At 49.0% G+C, this 27,882-nt stretch overlaps 1 protein-coding gene across 1 annotated transcript in view; it reads right to left on the reverse strand.

Moving 5' to 3' along the window:
* LOC144165876 (sodium-dependent acetylcholine transporter-like) overlaps nt 1–25,670 on the reverse strand; it is a 37,378-nt gene extending 11,708 nt beyond the window's left edge. Inside the window, exons 1-4 of the mRNA XM_077695631.1 lie at nt 25,620–25,670; nt 14,697–14,811; nt 8,135–8,266; nt 3,517–3,695 (exon numbers count right to left, since the gene is read on the reverse strand). Coding sequence (XP_077551757.1) covers nt 3,517–3,695; nt 8,135–8,266; nt 14,697–14,811; nt 25,620–25,670 — 477 coding nt within the window. The remainder of the gene's footprint in view (nt 1–3,516; nt 3,696–8,134; nt 8,267–14,696; nt 14,812–25,619) is intronic.
* Nucleotides 25,671–27,882: the final 2,212 nt, after the last annotated feature.

Consider the following 27,882-nt stretch of genomic DNA (forward strand, 5'->3'; position numbering starts at 1 on the left):
CTCGTGATTGCGAGTGAGTGACTGGTGAGGATTAGTGGTGAGCGTGAGTGCGAGTGGTCAGGGCGAGAGCTGAACGTGAACGAGAGTGACTGCGCGGGGGAGTGTGAGTGAGTGGGGTGCAGTTTTGCCGAAGTATGCACCTCTCGTTCTAACAAGGATGTTGGTTGAACGCAGACTTCCTTCATGATAAATCAAATGGGGAAGGGTCAAATCCAAAGCCGCTGCGACCAAAAATCCAATCTGCGAACCAGTCAATGTCGAAGCTCAACGAGTGAAAGCCCAAGTCCTATGCGAGTCCAGGTTCACGCACTTCCGCAGGACGGGCGCTAGACATCAACATCAGCACCGACAGGTGATGTGTAGCGCTTGTCCCCCGTAAGTGTCCCCTCTTGTGTCCCTATCTTCGCCCCAGTGAAAGTCCACACACACACGAAAACTAGAGACTCCCTGTCGCGAAAGTTTTGCGTTCAACATTATTCGTCGTCAGAGGCAGTACATGATTTCCCCCTAATTTCTGTTTCTATCGAAAGCACGTTGAGACATCGAACAAGATTTTGTAGATATAGGCAAACCATTGAATTGTCTAAAAACCATTCGCAAGAGTTTTGTATTACAGCCACCTACTAGGAGGAATCAGGCTTCTCAATTACGTGTTTTTATGGAGTACTCTTGAAATATTGAGCCCGTTGATATATCCAATTTGCATTTCCATACAAATGCGGCCCCCCCCCAAATTTCAAAAACAAAATTAAGTATTTGGCCGTAACAAAATATACACAGGTTAACGGGATTCTGTACATTACCCTCCCCTAAATCAACTTTTTCAAATTTTCGTGTTTGAATAGGGTACGCCATCGTTGGGACTTTGTGTGACCGCACGCCTCCCGTAGGAGCTTATGGTATTTATTTAAAAAAGAAAAGTTAATACAAACTACGAACGTAATAAAATAAATAAATATGTTAATATATTATAATAATAGTATAATAATATAATAAAATATCAAAATATAAAAGATAATAAAAATAAAAAAAAATTACTGAAAACGTCTTTTACCCTATATGTCTTTACCACAGCTGCCCACACGGCCATCACCGGGTACTACTAATATTACATCCATGCATGCAGGCACGCATACGTACGTGATTCATGCACGCATGCTTACATGCATCTATATGTACACACATGCGTGCATTTAAAGATACGTAGATTTGTCCATGCACGCATGCCCACATGCGTCCATACCTAGATGGATGCGTTCATGTATACATCCATCCAGCCATACACGCATGCATAGACGCATCTATTCATACATTAACACATACTAACACATACATGCATGAATACATACATACGTCTGTACATGTACATACATACATACATACATACATGCATACATGCATACATGCATGCATATACATACATACATACATACATACATACATACATACATACATACATACATACATACATACATACATACATTCATACATACATACATACATACATACATACATACATACATACATACATACATACATACATACATACATACATACATACATGAATACCAGCATGCGTACGTACGTGGTGTCAAAACTTTATAGGCCTCGGCGACCGGGGCCGGAGCGGGCACGTCACCCAACAGGGGCGCTCCAGTTGGTGCTTTCGGCGGTTTGCGCGGGTCAAACGAGTGAGGAGAACTTTCCCACTTGCATTCGTAGTATGGCTGGCGCGATAAGTGCAGCGCGCGGCTGATTTATGAACGCCGGCACTGCACGCACTGCTTGTCGCGCCAGCCGCACTACGAAAGCAAGCGCGAAAGGGCTCCTCACACTCTTTACCCGCGAAATGTGTTCAGAGAACCAACCGCAGCGGTCCTGCTAGATCGGGCCCTGCTCCGAACATGGGCGCCATGGGCTACAAAATGTTGACAAAGATACGTACACACATAGAGACGTACGTACGTACGTGCATGTAAATAGATGCATGTATGCATGCAAACATACATACCTGCATTTACGCATACGTGCATGTGTTCTAGGTGCTACTATTCACGGCAGCTTCGCAGGCTATAACAACTCGGTTCCGCTGCATTCGTTAAAGGGGTCATGAAGACAAAATACAAGTTCGTTTTAGATGCGACCGCATCTCATTCACCCGCCTTGTCCCTGCATCTGGCGTCGTCGGCGTCCGCCCCTCCCCCATTCTCCTCGCCACGCCAGCTGCGCTCTCCGCCGCTCACCCCCTCTCCTCTCCGATAGCGAACACTCTCTCGCGAGGGGCATTGGATTGGATTGGATTGGATTGGATTGACTTGGCTTGGCTTGGCTTGGCTTGGCTTGGATTGGATTTGGATTTGGATTGGATTGGATTGGATTAAAGTGGATTGTGCTGGATTGTGTTGCGCCATAGCCGCAGCAGACGCACTGGCGCCGGCGCGTCCCCTCACCGTTATGCGCGCTATAAAACGTGGTGCCTGCGCCGCTCCATTCCATCGTTCCAGCGCCGTCCCTCCGCTGTCCAACACTGCAACGTGAACCCCCTATACGTCGCATCTACACAGGGGTTCCTGCGAGTGGAGGTGGCAGTTTTTATTCGAAAGATATCGGGTTCTATAATGCTCCCAGCGCTTGTCCGGGAGCAAACGATGGTTCAGTCACTGGGAAAATAATCAATTTAATCCAAAATCTTCATTATCACGCAAAAAACATTGTTTGAATAAAGTTTGCAGTGACATCATAAGAACAGGTCTTTCAGCCAAACTTGGAGTGGGGCGGAGGCTTGCTTACTGTTAGTCAACCTAGATGGCGGCACCACACCGGGGCAAGACGTTTCCTGCCTTTGGTTTATGTATGGCCGTATTTAAGCCTGGCTTGTTTTTATTCATGGAGAAAATAATCGTTTCGCAAAACATATGGCGCTCACTCGAAAAATATGGTCACGTAATACACCACCGTTTGCGTCAATCGGCCAGTGTCGCCTGAGGCAACCCCAAAGCACACCAGGTCTGTGCATGTAAACGAAGCATAGTGGTGGGCACAGTACCCAACACTAGTACGCATCGGTACTTCTATGTTTACGTGTGCTTTCGTAACGTCCACTGTTTGTCCCACCATTCTTACTGACATAAATAGATTCTGGCCCATATTTAGGCGCAAACTGCTCGTTAGGCAAGCTTACAAGTTCTGCCTTATTTGCGTTTGATTTTTCCGGCGTCGGCCAATTGCATAGCTGGCTGGTATGACGTCATAGGTTCTGTTGCGGGAAATGAGCTAGTGGGTCGCAAGGCCATTCCCTTTTTCCTAAATAGCTTATCTGAGCAAACTTTACGTTAAAAGTGGCGTCAGCATGATTCTAACGAGGCAATCTTTTGAATGAGCCAAACATGCATTTTGTCTTCATGTCCCCTTTAAGCAACTCCTTTTTTACTCTGTCAGCCCACCTTACAACACTGGGCGCCTTCGGCAAATGAGCGTGCGTGAACGCGGAGGGGGGAAGAACACAGCGACACTCACAGCGTGTCCTTGACGGGTGGCGTTGTAGCAGGCCCGGTCGCTGCCCACCACTCCTTGGGGACACTCGTTCCAGCTCAGGTTGCGCAGCGATCCGATGAAGTGGAGCAGGTGCTCGGACAGCGTCACGGAGTCGCTCAGCACGTGCACGATCGCGTACAGGCTCATCGTGTAGCCCAGGCCTGCACGATCACGCAGGTCTCAAATAGGGAACGTAGATTTTTGGGTTACCGCTAACCGCCCTCCCCATAGCCATCGTCGCTATTAACGCACCGGGCTACTATTGAAAGTTACAGCGGGGAAAGTGATATTCTAGGTATACTATGTGCAGTCTTTCCATCCTTAGGCATGTTGACATATAGCCACAAAATATTCCCCAAGCAAAATGTTCTTCATACTGTCACACGATTGGCCTACCCGAAAAATTGAGGTGAGCTTTGTTGTTCGCAGTGTTGTGAACATGGTTGCTTTATTTCCTTGCAACAGTTATTCAGGGTGTCATCCCTTGCACTTCCCTTGGCGTTAGTCTTCTGCATTGCAAATGACCGTTCTTTCGAGTGATGAAAAACAGTACCGCATGAACCACAAGACCGTATATGCGGTTGCTGGCAGCGCAAGTCATTACATGTGTCATCACAGTTTGTGCTGTGCCAAGAATGTTGCACCAACACGTCCAAGCTTATACAACCTTGTTGCTAGGTTCGCCTTAAGCCAGCCATAATCATTGAGCTTTGCTTTCGCGGCTCATCTCGTAGTGCGGAGGACCGTGGTTGGAGTCCCTTACAAGGCTTAAGCAACCAGATTTTTTTTTACTTTATTAGTTGCATTGCTTATAGGGACTTCCTCTCGAAGGGCGGCAGCATTCCGACCATTCACTGACCTGTTTGTTATCCAGTGAGCAGAGAGCCGTTTTGAGAACCATAAACTTCCGAGTTGCGACTGGCATATTTAACTGATGCTCGTACATTAAAAGCCCCGTAACGTGTCCATGGGAGGGACACTTTAAAGAAACAAATTCTAAACTGTCGCGTCAAATTTTAGGCGTGAATGTGCATGTAGACATAGTTAACCCAACTGTCTGGTCCATGAGAATGGCTCACACAATACTCCAGCGTCAAGGACGGGACGGAAATGGCGGCTGCAGTTGAAGAGTGTCGGCAATTCTTCTACGATCCTACAGTCGTCGATCCAAAGAGATCCTACGCGTTTAAACGATCCTACGGGGGAAACTGATACGTACACCTCGTACAATGATTTTCTTGCACGACGGGGCCAGAGTAGTTGCTAAAGCCCCTACAGGATAACGTGCCACTATACAGACACCGTCACTGCCATTAGAAAAAAATATTGGGGAGCCTCGCACTAGTGGCGGGACGACTGGGCAAACAGCGAAGGTGGTAGGCCCACTAAGCTTATTCTTGGTTCGGCAACGTCTATGCATGGAGAGTAGTTCTTTTAAATGCAGAGCATTTCAGTAACTCACGATGTCACCCGCGTTGACGTCCGTAGTCGTAGTCCGCATCGCTCCCCGTCGGTCTGTCGTTGGATTGGATTCGATTGGATTGACCTTGATTGGCTTGGCTTGGCTTGGATTGGTTTGGATTTGGATTGGATTGGATTAAAGTGGATTGGGTTGGATTGTGTTGCGTCATAGCCGCGCCACGTTGCGTCGTAGCCGCTCCACGTTGCGTCATAGCCGCGGCATGGGGTTCACGGCACGTTTCACGTTTCCCCATCTTCCTGCCTCTCGCGTGCTGTTTTAAATGCAGAGCATTTCAGTAACTCACGATGTCACCCGCGTTGACGTCCGTAGGCGTCCGTAGTCGTAGTCCGCACCCCTCCCCCTACACTATATAAAAAATATGCTATCCGGCGCCTGGTTTCCATCCCTCGACCCTGCGGGCAGAACGAAATGTACATGGTGCTCTACCCACTGCGCCACAAAGCCGACACAGAATGGGAGGCTACGAACGCGCCTTATATCCTTGACTAATTCAAATTACTGCTGACGAGCGCTCTCTCGTCAGCAGTTGCCACAAGTGCAACAACATTACCGTAACGCAAACTACTTAACGTCGTGCGCCCCCGGAAATGCTCTGCATTTGACCGTGCCCCTCACGAGGGAAATGTTTTTTCTGTATAGTGTCGGGTTAGGTCCCAAAATAGCAATGAACACTCGGTGGTTAAAGAAAGTACAAAATACACGTGCCCACTCACTTTGTTGTGAAGCATTAAGAGTATCGGATGGCTCGGCGGGAAGAGCACTTGCTCAAAATTTCTGCACTCGTTCGGTGGCTATGGTTCAGCTTTTGTGGTGTGGTGTATGGGACGCTAATTAAGAAGTTGATTAACGTTATCACTCTCAAATTTCTGGCTTTTAATTTTGGCATTATTTCTTCTCTGCACCGCCAAAAGATAAAGGCAATTTCGGAGGGCGGAATGACCCACCAGTTCCAAAAATTTCAATGTGCTTGGCCAGCGAAGCTGTTTTGTGGATGGAACAATTCCTTTCTTTGGTTTTCCTGCCTCGGACATGCACCCAGTCAAGATCGTCTTCCGCTTTCAAGTTCGCGATATTCGAACGCATGCAGCTACTGTCCTTTGCTTACATCGCAATGGTACTTGCTCGCCAGTCCCGGCGCTTCCCACACATGATCACAGTGTAACCACCGGCTTGAAACAGTGCCTGTCCCCATGTTTCCGAGGGACAACGCGGTTTTTAAAGGGCCAGCCCCTAAGCACCCACTCCTCTGGTTTCGTGGTGCCATCGTCTTTCGATGTAACCGAGTGAACGAAGGAGGCACTAAAGAAAGACGAAGTAGAGCGAGCATGAAAGCGGAGGAAGAAAGTATGGCGAAAATGTGAGGGAGATGGCAGTATACCGAGGCCGCGCAAGTCCACAGAAAGACCTGAAGCCCAGAACGCGCTGCGTGATGCACGTGCATCGATTCTTCGTCTTCCTGTTCGTAGCTTGGTTCATTCGAATCACGTGACATTTCCGCGGGAGGTAATCTTCAGGACATTCAGGCATAATCTTCGGGCAAAAAAAAGTTCCGGCATTTTTGCAGCTGGCCCATTCCATGGGGGTGATTTCCCGTGCAAGCCGGGGGAACTTCTTAAGCGTTGTAGTCCCACACAAGGGCCAAGCTCCAGGCCGGGAAGTCGCTTGTACCTATTTTACCGGTAGGAGCCCGGCGCCAGCAAGGTACACGAATGCGCATGGTGACTTCCACAGCCACGGCTGACGATCAACTTGTAAACGCCTGTGACAGGACATGGCGCCAGACTCGTTAACCCCCCTGCAATGCGGCAACGCGGCATGAAGGCTGGGGGGGGGGGGAGGGGGGCGCCAGATGGAAAAAGGTTAGGGGCCCCAACGCAAGGGCAAAGGTAGTTTTCCAGACGTGAACTCCTCTTTCAAGGGTCGCACTCGACCAGGGACGTCTGCACCCATCAAAGAAGCCGGTGGGTGCTGGGCGGTACGGGGATTTGAACCCAGTACCTTCCGCATACGAGACGACTGCTCTACCTCTGAGCCATCGCTGCGGTCGTTCCTTTAATGGGTACAGGCGTCCCTGGTCGAGTACGGTGCCTTGAAAGGGGATTCCACGCCTGGAAGGCTGCCTTTATTCTTGCGAGGGGCCCCTGACCCTTGTCCATCTCTCGGGGCCCCCGGCTTCACGCCGCGTTGCCGCATTGCTGGGGGTGAAAGAGTCTGGCGGCATGTCCGGCCACAGGCGGTTATAAGTTGAGCGTTCACCGTGGCAGTGGAAGTCACCATGTGCATTCGTGTGCCTTGGTGCGGCGGGCACCTACCGGTAAAATAGGTGCCAGCGACTCCCCGGCCTGGCTCTCGGCCGTTTATTTATTTATTTATTTATTCACATACCCTCAGGGCCCAAGGGCATTACAGAGGGGAGTGGGGGATAACAAAATTATTGGAAGAATATACAGCAAGTAAAAATATTATAACAACAGCTTTTTACACAAACAGTGCAGACACTGCGATAGTTATAAGGAAGCATGCGTTGCACAAGTTGGCGTAAACATAACACAGCTTTACTCCAACAGAGTCGACATTGCACAGATTTGGCTGGCGTGGGACTACATCGCTTGGGAAGTTCACCCGGCTATTACGGGAAATCGCCCCTGTGGAATGGGGCAGCTGCAAAACGCAGGAACTTCTGTTTCCTTCTAGGACGCCATAATGCGTCAGAACGGCACAATGGCGCCACTCCATCATCACGCCGCCAGCCGAAGGCTAGAGGCGTGATGATGAATTGCTTGTAAAAGCCTGTTATAAAAAGCCGGTGAAGACTGCTGTTAAAGCCTGCTGAAGGATGAAACAGCTGAGAAGAATAGCCTGCTTTTACAAGTATGGCCGTGAGGGGTATTTCTCATAGAAAAAAAAAATCCACAGTACCGTAGTGATGTGTGCTTTGGGTGGAAACATTGGTCAAGTTGGTCATTACCTGCCCTACGTATATGAGCAAACATTTCTGATATAGCACCGTTATACTTAATACACTACTGTTTTAGGTATCATGGCATCTACGCATGGAAGCCTGCAGGACATCATCCTATTGCGCATGAAGGGCAAGGAGAGAGCGCAGTGACGCACCTATGAAGAGCGGCACCGCGCTGAATACGCCTCGGTTCCCGTCTCCCGCAAACTGTGCAAGGCTGCCCTCGAGGTACATGAGGGGCATCGCCACGGTAACCAGGAACGCCAGGTAGGCCAGCAGGAACGGAACTGTACACCGGAAAATGACGGAGGGGGGTGAAGCATGTGACACCCTTCAGTATCTATCAGAGTCAGTCACCGGTGTGACGTCTTACGAGTGTACTTCAGGGTTAAGTGTTACTCCGTGACATGCAGCGGTGGTCTTCGTGCAACAAGGCCCTACCGTCTTTGTTCTTGGGTGCCGCCAGTGTGGAGCACCATAAGCTGTTCATTGAATTCGGTTTGTTTTACTTCAATAGTCAATGAGCTGCTTGAAAAACATTGGTCAACTGAGACTTTTCTATCAAGCAAAATATTAAATTCGGCTGGGTAGCTAACCGCGGACTTCTAGGTATCCACAATATTCGCCTTTATTTGTTGCTATATGGAAGAACTGATCTAAGTCTCGCTGTGCTTTGCTTAGCACAGCAAACCCGTCAGATGTAATACGCAAATATTATAATCGAAAAAAAAGAGTTGAAAAGCGATGCCTGACCCAGCTGCTCCTCAAGAAGCAACCAAACAAACCACGAAGAAACCATGGCAAACCTAGTGGTCTCGCATTATTGATGAACACAGTACTTCGCAGTTTGCCAGGTATAGTGATAGTTGCATTGGAAGGTCTGGTTTGGGGTTTTCAAACAACACGTAACCAGTACTATACTCGGATACAACTCAAGAAAAGTGCGGCTTTTCCTCATCAAAGGACCCCCTTCCAGCCAATGGTGTCGCCGTATCAACGTGACGTCGCGGTAGACCGCCTCCACGCCGCGCTCACGGAAGAAATCACAAAACATGTTCTTCCGCGCTTCCGGACTTCTACCAAAATGGCCGCCTCCGCTGTTCGCGTCAAACCGTCGGCGTCGTCGGGCTCTCTGAGGACGATTTTTAGTGCCGTTCAGTCGTATTCATTGTTTGCGTGTTGTGTGCAGTGTTCTTAACATGCTCGGTAATGACAATCGCTACGGTGTTTTTTCTTCTGCTTTGTGAGCGCTCGCGTTGCCGGTAAGCAGCCGCCGCTGCAGTTACTGCAGTACGCTGTATGATACGAAGCTGTCGTCGTCATCCTGTGCGGGCGTTTGGCCTTGAGCGTGAAGTATCGTTCTACCGTTTAGTACCTCCTGTGTCTGTGCTACCCACGTTATCGCACCAGTGTCTGCGACAGGGGGCGATAACTCCTTGTTTATTTCTCGTAGATTACGCCAGCAAGTTATTAACGCCATGGACAGTACGCACGGGGCGAAACGCAAGCCACGCGACGGCGCGCGCTGCATTTCGTTAAAGCATATATGTCGAGCCGTGTGTCCCAAGTCCATGTCGGGCGCAAGCGTATTCGCCCAAATTGTGATCAAGTTGCCAAATACAAGAAGCAGAATTTTCGCACTTTTTGACCGTGAATGCGCACGAGCTGTAGCTTAGCTACGTGATGGGATTTAATATGCCACCTTTTCTATTTTTTTTCTCGGTTACGCTGAGATACCATTGTTAAATGTGTTAATTGCCACAAGTATGTTTTTGTCGCCTGTTTTTTGTTGGAGTGCCTTAAGTTGTTGTTTCGGACAAAAACCTTTGTGAATTAAATACGAATAGGCATCTGCTTTGAGTTTGCATTGTCTATGATAATTAAGATTCCACAGGAGTGTTACCACTGTAAGTTCAATTTCATTGTCCCGTTTATGCTTTGTGAATGAGCTGTGGTTCGCGATAGTGACATTGCATTAGCTAGATTTCACCGGTATGACCAGCTGCAACAATGCATGTGAAGACATGAAACGCAGCACTGAAATCAAATAAACCACCTTTCAGCTTTTTCTACACATGCGCATGCATATTGTTCACCAAATCAAATTCTTGCATGAGATGTGCATTATTGAAGCTATATAGACACTGCCCGCCTTGTGTTTGTCTCTTAAGTAAGAAGCTGCTGCTGCAATGGTCATCTGCATGCACGTGCTCTAAATTCAAAATAGAGCATTCAGGGTGGAAAACAGCTCAGCATTTCATCCATTCTCACTGTTGCGTCACAAGTGGCCGCTGGAGCGAGAAGCTCGCTGCTCCAAGTCAAATAGCAAGCTGCTGCTTGCCACAGCACTGTTGCAACTCAACTCGTGCAATGTTTACACATATATTAGGAGTGTAAATCACAATGACAGAACATGAATTGATGCCCACTTCATAACACAGGCAATGAAGTCTGTTTGAAGGGTTACGTAGTGATCTGCACTGATTGATGACATGTCGGTTGAGTTGATGCATGGAACCACACATATGGTACACATCGCTGCACTGAAACTGGTCAATGCATATCATACTTTTCTTGCTACGCAAAGGCAAAATCGGATCATATGTTCAGGAGGAAATTTATAATCTCGCCAAATATGCACTACATGAAATGATTCCCATACATGGGAGGATCGATTGAAACCAACCTTGTTTCCCCTTCCCAAAGCTTTGGGGATTGTTTTTAACATTGTGATTCTGCATTTTATCCAGTGGAGTAGGCAACAGATAAAACCTATTTATCCTAAGTCGTGCGTAAGACAGCAGATAGCTAAATAGAATCAAATTAGAAATAAAACACCGAAGCAACGTTTCTTGTCCTCACTGCTGTATCCTGTCAGATTTGGCTCAGACAGCTAAACAGACGCACTGCTGAATTATGCATAGCAAATGAAACGAGCAATAAGACACTTAAACAGATTTATTTGTTCTCAATGTTCTACAAGAAGACAACTTGGCTCAGCCAGCCACACGGACACACAATGTTCAGTTACATGCTTTCACGTAGGCATTTAATTTGCAACTTTGTTTCTGCATCCAATACACGCATAAGTGTCCAAACAATGTAAAAAACGTGGGGTGAAAACTCGAGCTAGCGTCTTTTCCTGTAGGTGAAACTTGCCTTTATAGCCATTTATATAGTGTCGCACAAGGAGCCGTAGAGCCACACACTGCAGATGATTCTGCTTGAAGTGAATTTGCGAACTCGCTTGACTCTGCTTGCACACACCTCATGCTACACATGCGAATAGCCATCCTCCCTGTGCAGCGAAAACTATCGCATAGTGCAAGCGTGGCCCTGCTTCCAGAAAATAGTTTGGAACAGTGTGGGTTTCCTCTAGCTCGAGATGTACAATTTTCTTTTATGGATACGTCTGCCACGCAGTGTCTTGTCAGGACTGCATTCATTCGGCCTAATTCCTGCACCACACTTGCAACAAATGCAATCAGAAACCAAGCACTGCAACAGCCTTTTCTGATTCTCATAGCTACATATCAAGGCAACCAGTCCTGAGCCAGCACCACACAATACACCGCTCTGTTCACTACAGCAAATGATATCATGCATCGATTGTTGAAATAACTTGTCACCCTCACTGTCATACTGGAAAATCCCTGTCGACTCTACAACACAGCATACAACATTCAGTAATGGCAAATGAAATAAAAACCAAACACTGCAATTCCATCTTCTGATTCTCATAGCTACATATCAAAGCAATCAACCATGAACAAGTTACGCAGCACACACAGGCAGCTCAGTTAACTCCAGAAATAAGTCTTAATAACGCACACAAACAGCATGTCTGGTCTTCTCTGCTGTCTGATGGAGTTTCTTGCTCCTGCAGCTATGGAAACACACCTACTTAAGCTAAATTGCGCACTCCACACTAACTGAAAGGGGCAAAGGCGGCACTGGCGAATAGCTGGCCGCCTTACACATCTTCAAAGGACTCGATACCAGATAGGTCACTGTCGGAGTCCATGTCATCTTCATCCAGATGGATTATAATAGGTTGAACATGCGCACTTGCTCCACCGTCTCCCCTGAACTTTGTTTCAATGCCGATCACATGCTGAACTGCGTTTGCCCAGTGTTGAGCTGTTACCTTGGCAGCTTCTTCCCTCAGGAGCACCTCTACATCTGCCAGCTTAAATGTGGCATTTCTGGCTGCGACACCTCGTTTCATCTGCGCCCATATGAGCTCAATGGGATTGAGCTCACAATGGTAGGGTGGGAGCCTAAGCACAATACATCCTGCCCTTTCAGCTGCACCGTCAACACGATATTTGATGTACCGTGTCTTTACAGAGGTCACAAGGCTGAGGACCTCCTTTTTAAGCATTTTTTCATCCCAAGCAAGTCCTTTGGACGTCAGCCAGTCCTGAACGACCTGTTTGCGCGAAGACGTCGTAGGCACTGCTTCTTCCAGCCGCGAGTGGTACGAGGCATTGTCCATGACAATTACACTACCTTGTGGCAGTTGCGGCAAAACGGCGCCAAATCACCTTTCAAAGCGGGTGCCGTCCATCTCCTCGTGGTAGTCGCCGGTCTTCGTACCCCGAAAGATATCCAGGCAACCACTGACGACGCCGTCCTCGCTGCCGATGTGCGTTACAATCAGGCGCTGTCCTTTCCCTGACGGCTGCTTCAAACCTGTCGTCAGAACACGCATGAAGGCGTCGTGGTGGGAAGCAACCGTCGTGTCCGTCCAAACAGTCGATAGCGTGTGTCCCGCATTCACCCAGGTTTCATCAAGGTAGAAGATTTTTCTACCTTCCATCCTGTACCTGGCGACGTCGTAGAGGTACTTCTGCTGCCACGCGACAATGTCGTCCCGCTCGATCAGCAGCGAGTTCCGGCCCCTCTTCTCATACCTGAACCCGATGTCATTCAGCAGGCGGCGCACAGTCCATGGCTTGAGAGGAGTAACATCGCCGCTAGCGTTGAAATCCGCAGCAATTGCCTTCACTGTCGGAATCTCATTGCTGCGAAAAAAACGATGCACGGACGACCGCAATGCGGACTTCGTGAAGTCGTCGTACACTTCTGTGCGTCGTCTCTTTCCGGCGCTTCGCGGGCGCTTTCGGGAGGGCGTCGCAACATTTCCGTCGTTATTTTTCATCTCCTTCTTCACGTCCATCACCAAGCTCACGCTGACTCCAAGAAGATCGCTCACGGTCGCGGCCGTTTCTTCAACGCTGCGCTCTGGGTGAAGATGCCGCAAACGAACGTACGCGTTCCGGATCATCTCCCGTCCGCAGCTGCAGATGACACGGCCGCTTTTGTTTTTCTTGTACCATCGGCGTGGCGTAGATGGCAACGCACCACAATTCTCAGTCGAGAACGATGAAGCACATTCAGATGCGACTTCTTCGGGATCCATGGCGGGAAATGGGGCCGGCAATGCATAAAACCAGAAGCTGCCAAAAGCAAGCGGCTGAGGGAAAACCCGGAAGAGCAGAAATTCACCATCAGGAATATAATTGAAACTCGCTACTGCAGCTGACGATAAATTCTTTCACGCATTGCATTAAAACGGGCACATAAAAAATTTTAGCTAAGGTTTTTATCTCCGCTCAAAGTGAAGGCGCCCTTACGAACTACTTTTCGGCACGGACGCATTAAGGAAAGCGTGGCTCCGAGTGCTGCCCGCAGGTGCAATGCGGTCGGCCACGACGTCATCTTGATAGAGCGACACTATTGGCTGGAAGGGGGTGGTGGAAGTGGGGGATTAGGCGACGCCCCTTTTTACTTGACTTGTATCCGAGTATAGACGGTGTCATAAAATCTCTCCGCTTGCACCAGTGGGCCATCACAGCCCCCTTTTCACTTAAAGGCACCCAGAAAAGATTTGTGAAGGTGGCAATCAAATGCATTCAGGTGGTAGAACATATAACGGGGGATTGTTCAGCCAAGTGTGAGCCCCATACGTTGTACGGATAATTTGTAAACAATTTTTGAAGATCGCCTTTCTCAGCCGATGAGCGCGTCGCCGCAGCGAGCCGACCGTGGCTGACGCAACGGCGAGGCGCCCCCCTGATTCGGCCGATCGTCGGTCGCCGGCAACGTCACTCTCATTGGCTTCCGGCGGCTCTTCCTCCTTCCTGCGCGATGCCGAGGCAAAGGCGGGTCTGCAGCGATTGACGCGTTCCTAGGCGCAGGAATGTAGCTAGCGGAGAACGGAAGTCGAGCGTTGCGATGTCACATGGCTACTCCCAGTGTTTCCAACTGCTTTGAAAGAAGCAGCAGAGAGGGAGGAGGAATCGATCTGCGAGAGGGGAGAGGTGCACTTAATTGCTTCTGGCGCAGCTAAAACTGAATGTAGATCGATAAATCCAACGGCATTGCATCGCTATATTGGTACTACGCGACAATAAAGGCCTTTTGTAACTTTTACAAAAGACTTTTCTGGGTCCCTTTAACGCTACATTCACCCATTAGGCATGCTCTCCGACAGTTTCTGGTATAATTCCTCACAGCTATCATAAATATTGGACGTTCATAGCTTGGTCGTCGTGTCCGTACTACTGTTCAGTGCGCGCAATACTAGCATGATTACTCACTAGCACTATTTTGAGAACACAATGTAACCGAATGTGGTCTCCTAAATCTGAAGCAATAGCGTGCATTACTTAGCGGCTGCATGCAATACGAAACAAACCGCCGTGCACTCACTTCCCCCGTAGACGATGAGCATCGTGGGGAAGCGGCTGGCGTGGGCGCTGCCGGCCGTCATGATGAACAGCGCGGCCAGCTTGTGGGCCCTGCTCTGGAAGGTGGATGCGGGGGCCTGCATTTGTTGTGAGAGAAAGCAGCGTTTTTCGGTGAAATATATATTGTCTGTAATCTGTGGCGTACGCCGGCCGAGTCACACATCAATCAGAAAACTGTTAGGCAATCGCCTCCGGTATTTTGCCACTGCCATACGCATCAACCCCGAGAGGCAAAACGAGCCCTTTCTGCTACTCCTGCTCTCCTCCAGTCGCTAGCCTTCCCAGTGCTGATGGGAGTCCTTTAAACACGTGTCGTAACTTTCATGAGTATTGGTTGCGAGGACCACCACTGAAGAGGCCGGCGCTGCGATCGTTTTGACGTCACTTGTAGGATCACCGTTCCTATCTTGCTGCGTAGTTGGCTTGCAGCGAGACACACACGTTCTAAAAGTATTTTGGTGTTAATTTGCGTCGTTTGAAGTTAATTCTTAGTGCATCAAGCGCAGTTTTACCTCGCGGGGACTGTATATAACAGTATCAACTGTGGTACATTATCCGCAAACATGAGCGTGGTGGTGTTTGACGTATGCGACCGGAGCGTATAAGCAGCGGTTGGTTTCCCCGATCAACAATGTGGGCTACGACGATCGGCGAGTTAAGTTTGCAGAGTTCCCTTGTTTGCAAGAAATGTATAAAGGAGGAAATCGTGAAGCGTTTATTGCTCGCAGAAGCACACGCACCCGGCGTGCCTGCCCGCCCGGACGACGGCTCGACTCGAACCGATGCAGGTCGAGGCAGAAACAACTTGTCACCGCTTTTAAATGCAGAGCATTTCAGTAACTCACGATGTCACCCGCCTTGACGTCCGTAGTCCGCACCGCACCCCTCCCTACTATATAAAAAAAAAAAATACTATCCGGCGCCCGGTTTCGATCCCTCGACCCTGCGGGCGGAACGCAATGTACATGGTGCTCTACCCACCGCCACACAAAGCCGACACATATTGGGATGCTACGAACGCGCCTTATATCGTTGACTCATTCAAATTACTGCTGACGAGCGCTCTCTCGTGAGCAGTTGTCACAAGTGCAACAACATTAACGTAACGCAAACTACTTAACGTCGTGCGCCCCCGGAAATGCTCTGCATTTGATCGTGCCCCTCGCGAGGGGGATGTTTCACTGCGTCTTCTCTCGGTCGCGGGACCCGTGGCGCCATCTGGCGGAGGCGCGGCACAACTCGTAGCACTTTATTTGAAAAAGCGCCTCGAAAACGCGGCAAATATGAAATTTGTCTTTTGACGATCCTTCTGAGCATTTTTCTTTTTCTAGTTTTTCATCATATTATTGCATTGGGACAGATTTACTTGACATATTTAAAATCAAACAAGTCGTGGAAAAGAAGTTCCAAATTGGTAAAAGTGGGTGTTAGTGTGATGCAAAATTGTGCTAGGTAGTGTCATCAGCTGTGTGTTTCAAAGCGATGCTCAAATATCTGCCGTGATTTGCGCCGCCTCAGAGGCCGGTCCCGGCAGCGCCGGCCCGTTCACGCGCGGTGCGGCGAGTGGCCGAAGGGTGGCGATACCTGCGCGCAAGAATCGGCCGCGGCTGTGGCAGGTTAGAGTTTCATATACGAGAAGGGGGGTGACAGTGCGGTGAAAAGTTGTGTTAGGGACTGTCATTCGCTACTGTAACGATAGCGGCAATGAAATATCTGCCGCGACTCTAAGTTCCCAACATTCGATTACGTGCATCCGAAGCCGGCTGCGAGCTGTTGGAGAAGTCCCTCCCGTAGCGCGCTCTCATGTTGCGTTGGGGTTCCCCTAACTTCTTTGGGGCTCCATACGCTCGGTTCTCCTATTCTAAAACTCACCATTACCCCAAATCATTAACGACGTGTTTGGCCTCGTACAAAGCCTCGCCTTCAGTCAGCAGTCGTGAGTTTCGAAATTGATGCTTGAGAATTAAAGGCCGGCTCACTATAAACGACCGAAGTTCACATTGCAATTATAAATTCCCACTCCGAGGTCCTAATGAAAACTAACTATAGCCATGTACAAACCCGCTCGAAGGCGTTACAAACTCGCGTTCAAACTGTTCATACATTGCGGACAATTTGTCACGAAAAGTAAACATATCAGCCGTGCAGAGTAGAGGCTACGGAAGTGATCGTAATCAAATCCGGGCATAACTATAAAAACACTGTTGGGGAAATAGGCACTGATTAGGCCAAACTGCAGAACATAACACTTTTAAGCACGAGCGGCGCAGCAATCCGATCACCGTTCTCACGTAGTCATTCATTTACCAGGCGATGCGAGCAGTACATGCGAGCAGTACGATGCGAGCAGTAAACATATCAGCCGTACAGAGTACAGGCTACGGAAGTGATCGTAATCAAATCCGGGCATAACTATAAAAACACTGTTTGGGAAATAGGCACTGATTAAACCAAACTGCAGAACATAACGACACTTTTAAGCATGAGCGGCGCAGCAATCCGATCACCGTTCTCGCGTAGTCATGCATTTACCAGGCGATGCGAGCAGTACGCGCGGTGAGATCAGAAGTGAATGACGCGTTTCCGTCGCTGTTACAAGGTGTTTTCTTGCACACACAGTCTTGTACGTGTCCCATCACAAGTATATCATACTGAATTTAGAGCCTCCTTTTCTCGGCATCAGTTGCATCGTCCTTGGCGTTAGCTGGCTGCGTACGAGCTGTGGGTCGCGATCGTAGCAACTACCTAAACGCGGCGGTGTCACGGGAACAAGAAAGTCGCTGATTGCTTGCCCGGATTATTCACTCGGCAGACAACTGTTTTGGGTAATTTGCATCACATCCACAAGGAGAGGGGAGACGGTGGCCACAACAAAAAAACATGCTTCCGCATACGCGCAGGAAATGTGTTGTAGCAGACGACAACACGACCCGGAGTCCTACAAATGACGTCACTCGTAGGTGGCGCCACGTTATGTCCTCGAGGCCAATAAGAACTGCGCGGCGCCTTACGATGAGGCCGCTTTGATCACGCTAACAAGGGCCGGAAAGCGCAGAACGTGATGTGTGAATATTAAAACGTAGAGCGTACTAGTTGTGGTTATGGAGGACAAGCTAGTGGAACATAGCCTGCGGGGCTCATCAGCGGCAGCACCTTTTGTTTTCGCACGCCCGCATGCACGCCCGCCCGCCCGCCCGCCCGCCTGCCCGCACGCACGCACGCACACAAACACGACACGTACATACACACACCCACTCACGCATGCACACGCACACACACTCACGCGCACGCATGCACACGCACACACGCTCACGCACGCGCATGCACACACACACTCACGCACACGCACGCATATGGATACGCCCACGCGTACGTACACGTATACGTTCGCACACACGCGCACACACACGAACGCACTTCCGTGCACAGACGCACACACACACACGCACACACACACACACGCAAACACACACGTGCACACGCACACGCAAGCGCACACGCACACACGCACACAACACTTACACCCAACACAAGCGGGCTCACACACACACGCAAACACATACGCCACACATGCTTAAAGCACACACGCACAAACACACACACGTACGCGTAGAATTTCCGTTGGCATACCCGCAAATTTTCCCGCCATTATTTTGCGTGGCTACCATGGTTGCCAGACCGGGAAAGCTCTTCCCGCTAAAATAGCGGCGTCAGCGGATCGCCAGTTTTTGTGACACCTTCGCCCAAAGTACAGCAGCTTTCTTTTTTTATTTTTTTCCCTTCGATTGCTTCCTTCTTCCCCCGACTTTCTACTCTCTCCCTTTCGCTCTGTAGTCCCGTCGCTGCCGACTCGTCTCAGCCCTACACGCCGCGCGGAATACGCGGAGTGTTTGAGGCCTGCGTGCGCGCGGCATTCGCTATGTTTCATGTTTTTTGTTGTTTTCATCACATTCGCGGGTGAGGCATGCGCTCCGGTTCTAGCAGAGGCTGTGTTGATTAGCTCGTATCATACATTCGCGGGCACTGCAAACGTATTGGGACCCGTGAAGGCCGCGGGTCTGTCAGTCCGCTCTGGTTACTATAACCCCTTCGCGCTTGCGCCGCGGCTTGGGCTCGGGCCCTTGTTAGTTCTTGTTTTTTTTTTCGCTTTTTCCCCAGGAGAGGAACTACAAACGTGTTGGGTGGGGCCCGTAAATGCCGCGGATCTGTCAGTCCGCTCTGGTAACAAACCCCTGCGTGCTTGGGCCGCGCCTCGCTCCCGGGTTCGTTGTGGTTTTTGTCGCTTCGTCCCCACGGGAGGTTTCGCGCACTAAATGGCCGCAAATGCCTATTTTAATGGTTATTTAAATATCAGCGCCTTTCTTGTGAACACTATATTGTCTTAAGTTTCTTTTTCGGGTGCAGTTTGAGATTTTTTGATGTTGATTAGCACTAATCAAGGTTTAGGACCTCGAAGTTTTCCACTTTGCAGCTTAAAAATTTTTGCTCCTCGCTAAAAATAGACAATAGACCTTATGCAAAAGTGCCGCCATCTACCGGAAGAAAAACGAAACGAGCACGGGACGCCATGTTGGGGGATGGCGGTCGCGGGATTGCTTGGTACGGAGCGTGTGAGGGGCTTTCTCGGCTTGGCGATCCTTTTATATTCAGATTTAAGCGCAGCAAAATGAGCGACGGGGGATCTGTGGACCTTTCCCTGTTGCCCACATTTGCGATCGACTTCGTAAATACGCATTATGCATAGAAAAAGCAGTCAGGGAGGCACCGACAGTGAAGCTTTTGGAGGCTGTCACATTTCTTCTTTTTTTTTTTTTTGGCTTTGAGAACGCAAACATTGAAAGTACATCCGTGTTGGTTCGCATCCTGCGCGTTTCTCAGGAGGTCATTCCTGAAACGCTTCGAAACTTGCGGGCTGTCCTGAGGTTGGAATGGGGGAGGGGCACTCGCGTTATAGCTACACGCTAAGGATCCTCTGGGACGCAGAGGAAACCTGCAAAAAAAAAAGACTCAACAAAATAAATTGTATACCTTTCATTTTTTAACAGCAGAGCTGTTTTAGCTGGTAGTAATGTGTAGCGCGTAACGTGTGCGTCGTGTAACGTGATGTATTGCCAATAAATTACCAATAAATCGCCGAGCGCTGGTGAGAGCGTGCCTCGCGGCGACCGCCGGGCGTTCCCTCCACACGCAAAGGCCGCGGCTTTAGCAAAGAAAAAACTGCGAAAACCTTAAAGAGCGAGAAAATGCCGAGCGCTCGTGAGCGCGTGCCTCGCGGCGACCGCTGAGCATCCTTTGCTCGCGCCGTGGACAAGAAAACTGGGTGCACACTACCGCTTAGAAAATTCCGCTCGAAAAATTTGATCTTGGGAAAATAGGCTATGGTCGAACAGCAGGCGACGAGCGGTAAATGACCGATATACGGAATTACTACACACGCACACTCCCACGCACGCAACCACGTACACACGCACGCTCAACCACACACGCGTGGTAACACGCATGCAAACACTCACACCCGCACACGCACACACACGCAGGCACAGTCACACAACACACGCTCAAACACACATTCACGCACACACGCACGCACACACACGTACTTACCTGTTCACATGGACAAAAACCCACACAGGCACACCCCACATGCCAACACACACGCACGCGTGTGCACGCGCACACGCACACACACATGCAAGTACCCACATGCACTCACGTTTACACATACGCACACACACAGACGCACGCACACACACGCGCGCAGGGGCGCAAGCGTGCACACACCGCATACACGCACCGGTACACCCGCAGAGAGGCACACACACGCGTTACCACGCGCACGGGCCACACACACCCATTCACAGGCGCACGCATGCACAGACACGCGCACGCACACGCATGCACACGCACACACACACACGGGTGCGGACGAACACCTACATACCCACACAAGCACGAACGCACACGAAGACGCGCAAGCACACGCACACGCTCGAGGGCACAGAGGCGCACGCACGCAAGCGCACACATGCACGCACACGCTAGCAAACATCTACGCACGCGCGCACACAAAGACGCACGCACAGACACGCGCACACAGACGGACAGCAGGGAGGCACACATGCGGACAGGCACACGCACACACACGCACGCACTCGCACTCGAACGCGCACTCACGTTCCCACATATGCACAAACACACACGCAAAGACGCGCACGCATGCACGCGCGCACTCACACCAACACAGACACATACCTACACACACCTGGAGGCCCGGACACACGCGAAGCATACACACACAGTCGTACACACGCACAGAAACCCACGTGGGCGCAAACCCATATAATCGCACGCACGCGCACGCACTCGTTCCTCCAAAGATACTAATTACCAGTGGATAGGTGTACTGTGAAAAAGAATTCTTTCGAGCCAGAAAATGCTTTGTTTTTAAAGACTGTGACAGTACATAATGCTTTGTGCAAACTTGTTTTGTCTTCTCGTTTTTAGTAGGACGTCCCTTGTCAGCACCACAGTAGCATTTCTCGTGTGTACCTCGGGTCACATTTGGGTGTTTTGTCAATGATTTCGCTTGTTGTATGTGAAGATTTTGATTTTAAACCGCGGATTCGGACATTTTTTGATAAATCCCATATAATGTTAGTTTGACTTACGAATACAGTCGCAGCGTCGCTTAGGTACTTTCATTTATTATTGGATATGGCCAAGCTTTTTGCTCGCGTAGAGAATGCACACCTCCAGATTTAGGGGAAATCCCCAAGGTGGAGTAAGTTTCTGCGAAGGAAAGTTTGACATCCACCTGAATGCAGACATACGGCTACAAAGGAACCTCAGAATCTCTGTAGTTGAAGAAAAATTCGTCCTGGTCCAGGATTCGAAGCCGGGACCACCGCTTAACCGGCGCAGTCGCTCTACCAACTGAGCTAACCAGGAGGCTAGTCGTTTGTAGCGCGAGAACGAATTGATCAACAACTCGAAGTAATGGACAGGTGCTAAACAACCAGATTTAGGGGAAATCCCCAAGGTGGAGTCAGTTTCTGCGAAGCAAAGTTTGACATCCACCTGAATGCAGCCATACGGGCTTTCCTTTGTAGCCGTATGGCTGCATTCAGGTGGATGTCGAACTTTCCTCCACAGAAACTTACCCCACCTTGGGGATTTCCCGTAAATCTGGTCGTTTAACACCTGCTCATTACTTCGAGTTGTTGATCAATTCGTTCTCGCGCTACAAACGACTAGCCTCCTGGTTAGCCCAGTTGGTAGAGCGACTGCTCCGGTTAAGCGGTGGTCCGGGTTTGAATCCTGGACCAGGACGAATTTTTCTTCAACTGCAAAGTTTCTGAGAAAGTTGTATAGCTTTTCTTTGTAGACGTATGGCTGCATTCAGGTGGATGTGAAACTTTGCTTCGCATAATGTAAACATGTACAAGGAATCCCATCTGTAACTAGGAAGCGTAGTTGTATTCGAGTAATGTTGAAATATTGTGCCTGTAGCCGGCATTTCACATTGTAAATATGGGTTATAAGCCGTCAGTAGCGCACCACAATGAACTGCAATGCTCCTTTCCTGAAGAGTTTGCGTGTATCTATCTAACCTTACATACAAATAACAAAACCTAACCGCGGCAGCCAATCTTTCTGATTGAGGCGAAAATGTAAAACACCCAAGGGTCGCTACTTTCACCCTTTGCTGCTCTGTTTACCTACATGTTTCTCCTGTATATAACTTTACCAAAGGCTAAACAATTTCACCTGCCAAGGACCATAGTAACGAACCTCACCGGAAAAGCAATAGAACCTAGCCGAGGACCACGATAGCGCCTAGTTACTCAGTGTCCAAATCGAATAAAGGTAATCGTGGCACACATAATACATGCGAGGTTATAAAAACAGAATCGGTGTCGAATCTCAACCGCACACATAACCACTAAATCATGCTCGCACAGTCGGCAGTGACTGGCGTTCAGAGACCATAAAGCGCAGTGCAGCCACCCTCAAAAAATCCCACTGAGCCAATCAGTCAACAGCGCCGCCGATATATGCGCGTGGAGTCAGTTCCGGCTGCCGGAAATGTATCCCTTCTATTGCCATATCTGTACCTTGCGATGTCATTTTTGTTACCACAACATTTGTGCCTGAGCGGGCAGGATGTTTGGCTATGTTATGGTTTTAGTCAAAGCGTTTTAGCCAAAAGAGTGAGAGCAACCAAAAGAAGTGGGCTCTTTATTCGCGAAATAGCACTGCCAAATCAAGGCTGTTTTTCTAGAAACTCAAAAATCCTCGAGACGTGTGCCAGGTGTACCAACAAGTATTACGTCACGCCATGCTCCGATATCTTGATCCTGCTCTAGTTTAGTCATCGTACAATTCGGCGTGGATATATGATTGCAAAAACATCCGTTCTCTATGTTGTCAATTTTTGTGCCAGTTGATGCGGGATTTTAAAAGTGAAAAAAAGTGATAAAACGCTTTGCACAAAGGACAGAGGGAACATACGGACGACCACTGGACTTACAACTATGTATTAACTAAACTACCCTCTGTAAATTGATTTATCTGTAGTTGAGCAAGCACTGATTTACCTTCACACTTTCGCATGCACAAAGGCAAAGCGAAGCACTAACTAACCTCACATATGTTGCAATTGCTATACTCCGCTGAGAAAAGCTACTTTTTATCACGTATTATAACGGATAGTTCACTAATAAATTTTTCTGTGTCTGTGATAATTGTAAAACAAATTCTAAAGTTGTTGGTGAATGAAAAGAAGAAACTTCAGAAGTGCAATTCACAAAAAATTAAGGATTCGATAAGCTGTCGCTGCTTAGTCTCAGCTGGCCCATCAATGTACAGACAGTTTAGATCCAGGGTGCAACAGCAGTGAATAACATTGTTGAGGCACGTGCGATGCTTAAGAATTTTCCTGCTGACACACCGGCCCTACTGACCTATCCAAACCTTTCCGCAACATGGTGGTATTGGTCAGACGACACCGGCAGTGCGGTGAGGGACTTCGAATTGGCTCAGCATTGGCGTGAACTTTTCTTGTGGTGTTTCCTGGGAATCCGAGTACAACTCAGACGGCTCGCATGCTCAGAAAAAAACAAAGCTAACACCATGTTTCTCGACTACCCGTTTTATTTTGGTAGATATCGATTGGTAATACGGCAATAATTGATTCTTCCTTGGTTCAATTTTCTATTACTCAAGCTTAACGGGGTGCTTTTTTAACTACTGGTTTCGGGCAGAAATCGCAAATGGGACCTTGGGAACCCAGATGTTAGCAGCCGTTCGACTTGCTGGCACGTACGAAATGAGGGCAGCTCTTTTTTGGCGAGTTGGAAAAGCACGTGTTAACAGTGCCGTGTTTTTAGCACTTTGCACTGCGGCAACAACCTTTCTTAACTGGTGTTTCGTGCTTCAACACAAGTTCTTGTCATTGCTAATAGTTATTCTACCATCTAAAACGCTAACAGTGTTGTACGGCGCTAGCTCTTACGTCAAGTTGAATTCTTTCACACAGCCTTTACAAACTGTACAAATGTTATCAGCCATTGGTAGAACATAACTTCAGGGCTGAGACTTATAAGTATCATGAAAGCGTCGAGAAATCCAACAAAATTCTAATCACACGTTTGTCGTTTGGGGCTTCTTGAAGCATGAGGTGAAAAGTTTCTAAAATGATAGGACATAAAACAGGAGTGGGGCAGAAACCTACACGATGACCTTTTCTGCACAGACAAGTTTCTATCGTATGTTACTACAGCAAACGAACGGTGCACGGTTAAAAGCTCAAACATTTCCACTCTTGACCCGCAGACTTGCAGGACGGTCGCATTTCACAATGACTGTGTCTTAACAGAAAAGTCGTTGATAAATGCTTCTCACCGAACAACATTGAATCCACTTCGGGTAGCGTGCACGCACCCGACAATCTAGTGCGTGCAAGTAAAAATACAGACGCCGCGAAGGCGACATTGCGCCACCTGTCAAGAACATATTAATCGTCACATACCTTGTGGAAGTCAAATATAGTTAAGGCCGGGACAAGTTTTCAAGGACAATTATCTAGGCATATGTTATAAACGGTCGTTAAAATAAATTGTGAATGTCAAACTGATGCCAGCCTGAATCGGGGTAAAGCGTGATGTTCAGCGTCTTTATGTCTCAAAGGTAAATAGCAATCAATTTTGTATGACTTTGTGAAACATTAACGCCCGTCTTTTTATAGCGCACATGTGAAAATCTGCGGGAAATTCATATCAAACGTTCGGATAAAACAAGAACTACGGCTGGTTTCTGTTATAATGCTCCTTGCGTAGTCACCCTCGTATTCATTTTTTCCCTTGTAAAAATCTGCGGAAAATTCAGATCAAACGTTCGGATAAAACAAAGGCTACGGCTGTTTTCTGTTATGATGCACCTTGCGTAGTTGCCCACGCATTGATATAAAAAGGAATTTCTAGAGCCTTTACAACTCCAGTGTGAACTAATAATAGTACATAAAACTGTGAGTACTAATAGAGATTTGTTAGCTCCCAACTGGTGTAAAATGTTTGTTGGAAAATTATTGAGAGCAGACGAGAATCCCGTGGCGTTTAACCAAACACTGCGAAATAAATGCAACACGTAAATCAAACTCTTATTGATAATGCAGTTGTCTTAGCGGCCTATGCCACGTACTTTTTGTTTTTGGGGGGATGAGGCAAGGTTTCACAAAACCGGGGTTAAAGCCGTTCACTGTGGAGAATTTGCGAAAAATTTCGCTTGGCGGCAAGGTGTTCATGCTTCGTTTGTGCAGTATACCGCACCTGCCCTTCCCTCACACTCCGACCGTAAGGTACGGAGGCTGTAAAATGAAACCCCGTACCTCCTTGTTCGCGTCCTCGGCCTGCACCTTGACGGAAGGCGGGGCGGCCATGTCTCGACGGGAGGCGCCGATGAGAACTCGAGGCCCGCAGCGTTTGGCGGAGGGAAGCAGGTACTTCAACTCGAAAGACGAGGAGGGTCGGACAGGTAAATGCGGTCGGCAAGATGGCGGAAGGCACTCTGGGAGAGCGCTCGTGGCTGCGCTTCTTCTTCGTCCCTTTCTCGTGCTCCTTGTAGGCTGGCGTTTCACCGACGGGGGCACTCGCAAGAGGCTAAGAAAAGACTGCTCGAGAAAATTTATTGTGGCGTAATTTCCCAAAATAAACGACTTTCCATCTATAGCTAAAACCAGATCTAACGAAGGTACCGGAAACCGCGCAATATCTTTTTAAAATCGATAACTCGTGAAATCGGGACGGCATTTTACAGGCAGTTGATTTTATAAATTCGATGTATACAGGGGGGGCGCAGTCAAGGTTCTACACTGACATTCTAATTACAGAGGCCGGTGCGCTTGCCTGCGGATAATTTAACAATGCGCTAAAAGACCCCAGTGAAAATAGTTACAATCAACAGGAAGGGTTCTCGCAGAAACGGGTTTTTTCCTGGCAAAAAAGCATGCGATTTTCGCCTGCGTGTGCTTCCGTAGTGCGCAAGTGCATTCAACGGGTCCTCAGTTCCTTCGTCAACCCTAGCAAAGCGCCTGAACAAGTCAATAGCGCCACTCACTTGTCCTGGAGTGGGGATAGGAGCTTCAGCACATCCATGCTTCAGCAGTTTGTTGGTTGCCATCATCCGCTGATATCTCTAGTGCACCGGAAACTGGCTGCAGGGTTTCTTCATGGAGGAAAGAAAAGTTTAGGAGGGAGCGTCACGTGACTATCGTGAAGCCTAGTCATAAAACAATAAAAAGGAAAGTGATGGGAGATGCCCTGCCTCACGTGATAGGCAAGCGGTAGTTCTTTGCGCCTCACGCGGCCACCCGCCTGCCCGCGCTATGCTGCGTTGTTCCGTTTGGTTGCCGGAACGTTGGTTGCCGGGCCGTCCGGGTATTCGGGTTTCGGCGACGAGTCCCCGTCCGGGCGTTGCGCGCAGCGCTGCCTGCAACCCTAAACGCGCAGCGAGCAGATCGTGCAGGCAAAGTGTTCGGACGGGAGAGACAGAAAACATCTTTATTTATCGAGCTCTGGGATCCGTCGAAGTGCGCCGCAGTCGAAGTGTCGTGTTCCGCCGCAGTGCAAAAGCGGAGATGTCAGAGTACGACATCCGTGCCTCACATTTTATTTCACAAACACACCTCACTTCCTTGATTCTGGTAATTTTATATTTTCACCTCCCAGGCGTAATTTACCGTTCGTTACCCATATACCTATCGCACGGATTAGCAGTACACGGACAACCAGCCCGCGTTCTGACTGCGACGCGAGGCGGAAAATGATTTGTTCTTCCCGCGCCCGCACCCAACGTCAGTGGTTCTGCACCTTTTCTTTTCTAATGCACTGAAGGAGACAGCAACGCAAAACAGACATCGTCACGACAATTGTGGTATGTACAACGTGCCACCATGCCGGAGCACCGATAAGGCGAATGTATGCAAATGCGCACGCGAGCGAAACCAAAGCTTCTCGCACAACCTCTCAGCTGATGGGACACTCGTTACAGCGCTATGATGTAAAGGAAAGGTGGCGCGATAACTCCCAGCAAAATTGGAAACGCAATCGTAAAAGCACACCTGGCAAACACCACGCACCCGTAGGCCGCTCCGTGCTTGTGAATGTTTACAGCGGCGCGTTCGAGCAAAGCCGGTCGTGGTTCCAGCGGTAAGCGTCAAATTCGGCTCGCAGCTCGTGAAGGTGCTCCGTGAGCATGGGATCTACGTATCGTGTCGCTTCGAACAGCGACAGTACTTCCACGATACGAGGAATACGAGGGTGGGAGCGCAACGCTGGCGAAAAATCGCGTACGGCGCCTTCGGCAACGCCCGTCGCCTCCTCCTCCACCGGCAGCCAGCCGGAGCCACTAAATGCTACTGCGGGCCTGAGAGTGGTGCATCTTCCATAATGCATTGCGCGGGAGGAGCCCGAGGAGAGGAGAAAGCGGCGTCAGAGGAGGTTGGCTTGCCTAAGCTGCCTAAGCTGTGCCGCCTGACGTCATGCTCCCTCCTAACATTTTTCTTCCTTCATGGGTTTCTTCATCGTTCATAATCTCCGTCGTGTCGCGACTGCGTAGGCGCTCAGGTAGTCGTGCGAGCTCTGATCTGCTAC

This window comes from Haemaphysalis longicornis, unplaced genomic scaffold (assembly GCF_048455015.1).
Source record: "Haemaphysalis longicornis isolate Haplotype H1 unplaced genomic scaffold, Haemaphysalis longicornis Haplotype H1 scaffold_15, whole genome shotgun sequence".
NCBI lineage: Eukaryota > Metazoa > Arthropoda > Arachnida > Ixodida > Ixodidae > Haemaphysalis > Haemaphysalis longicornis.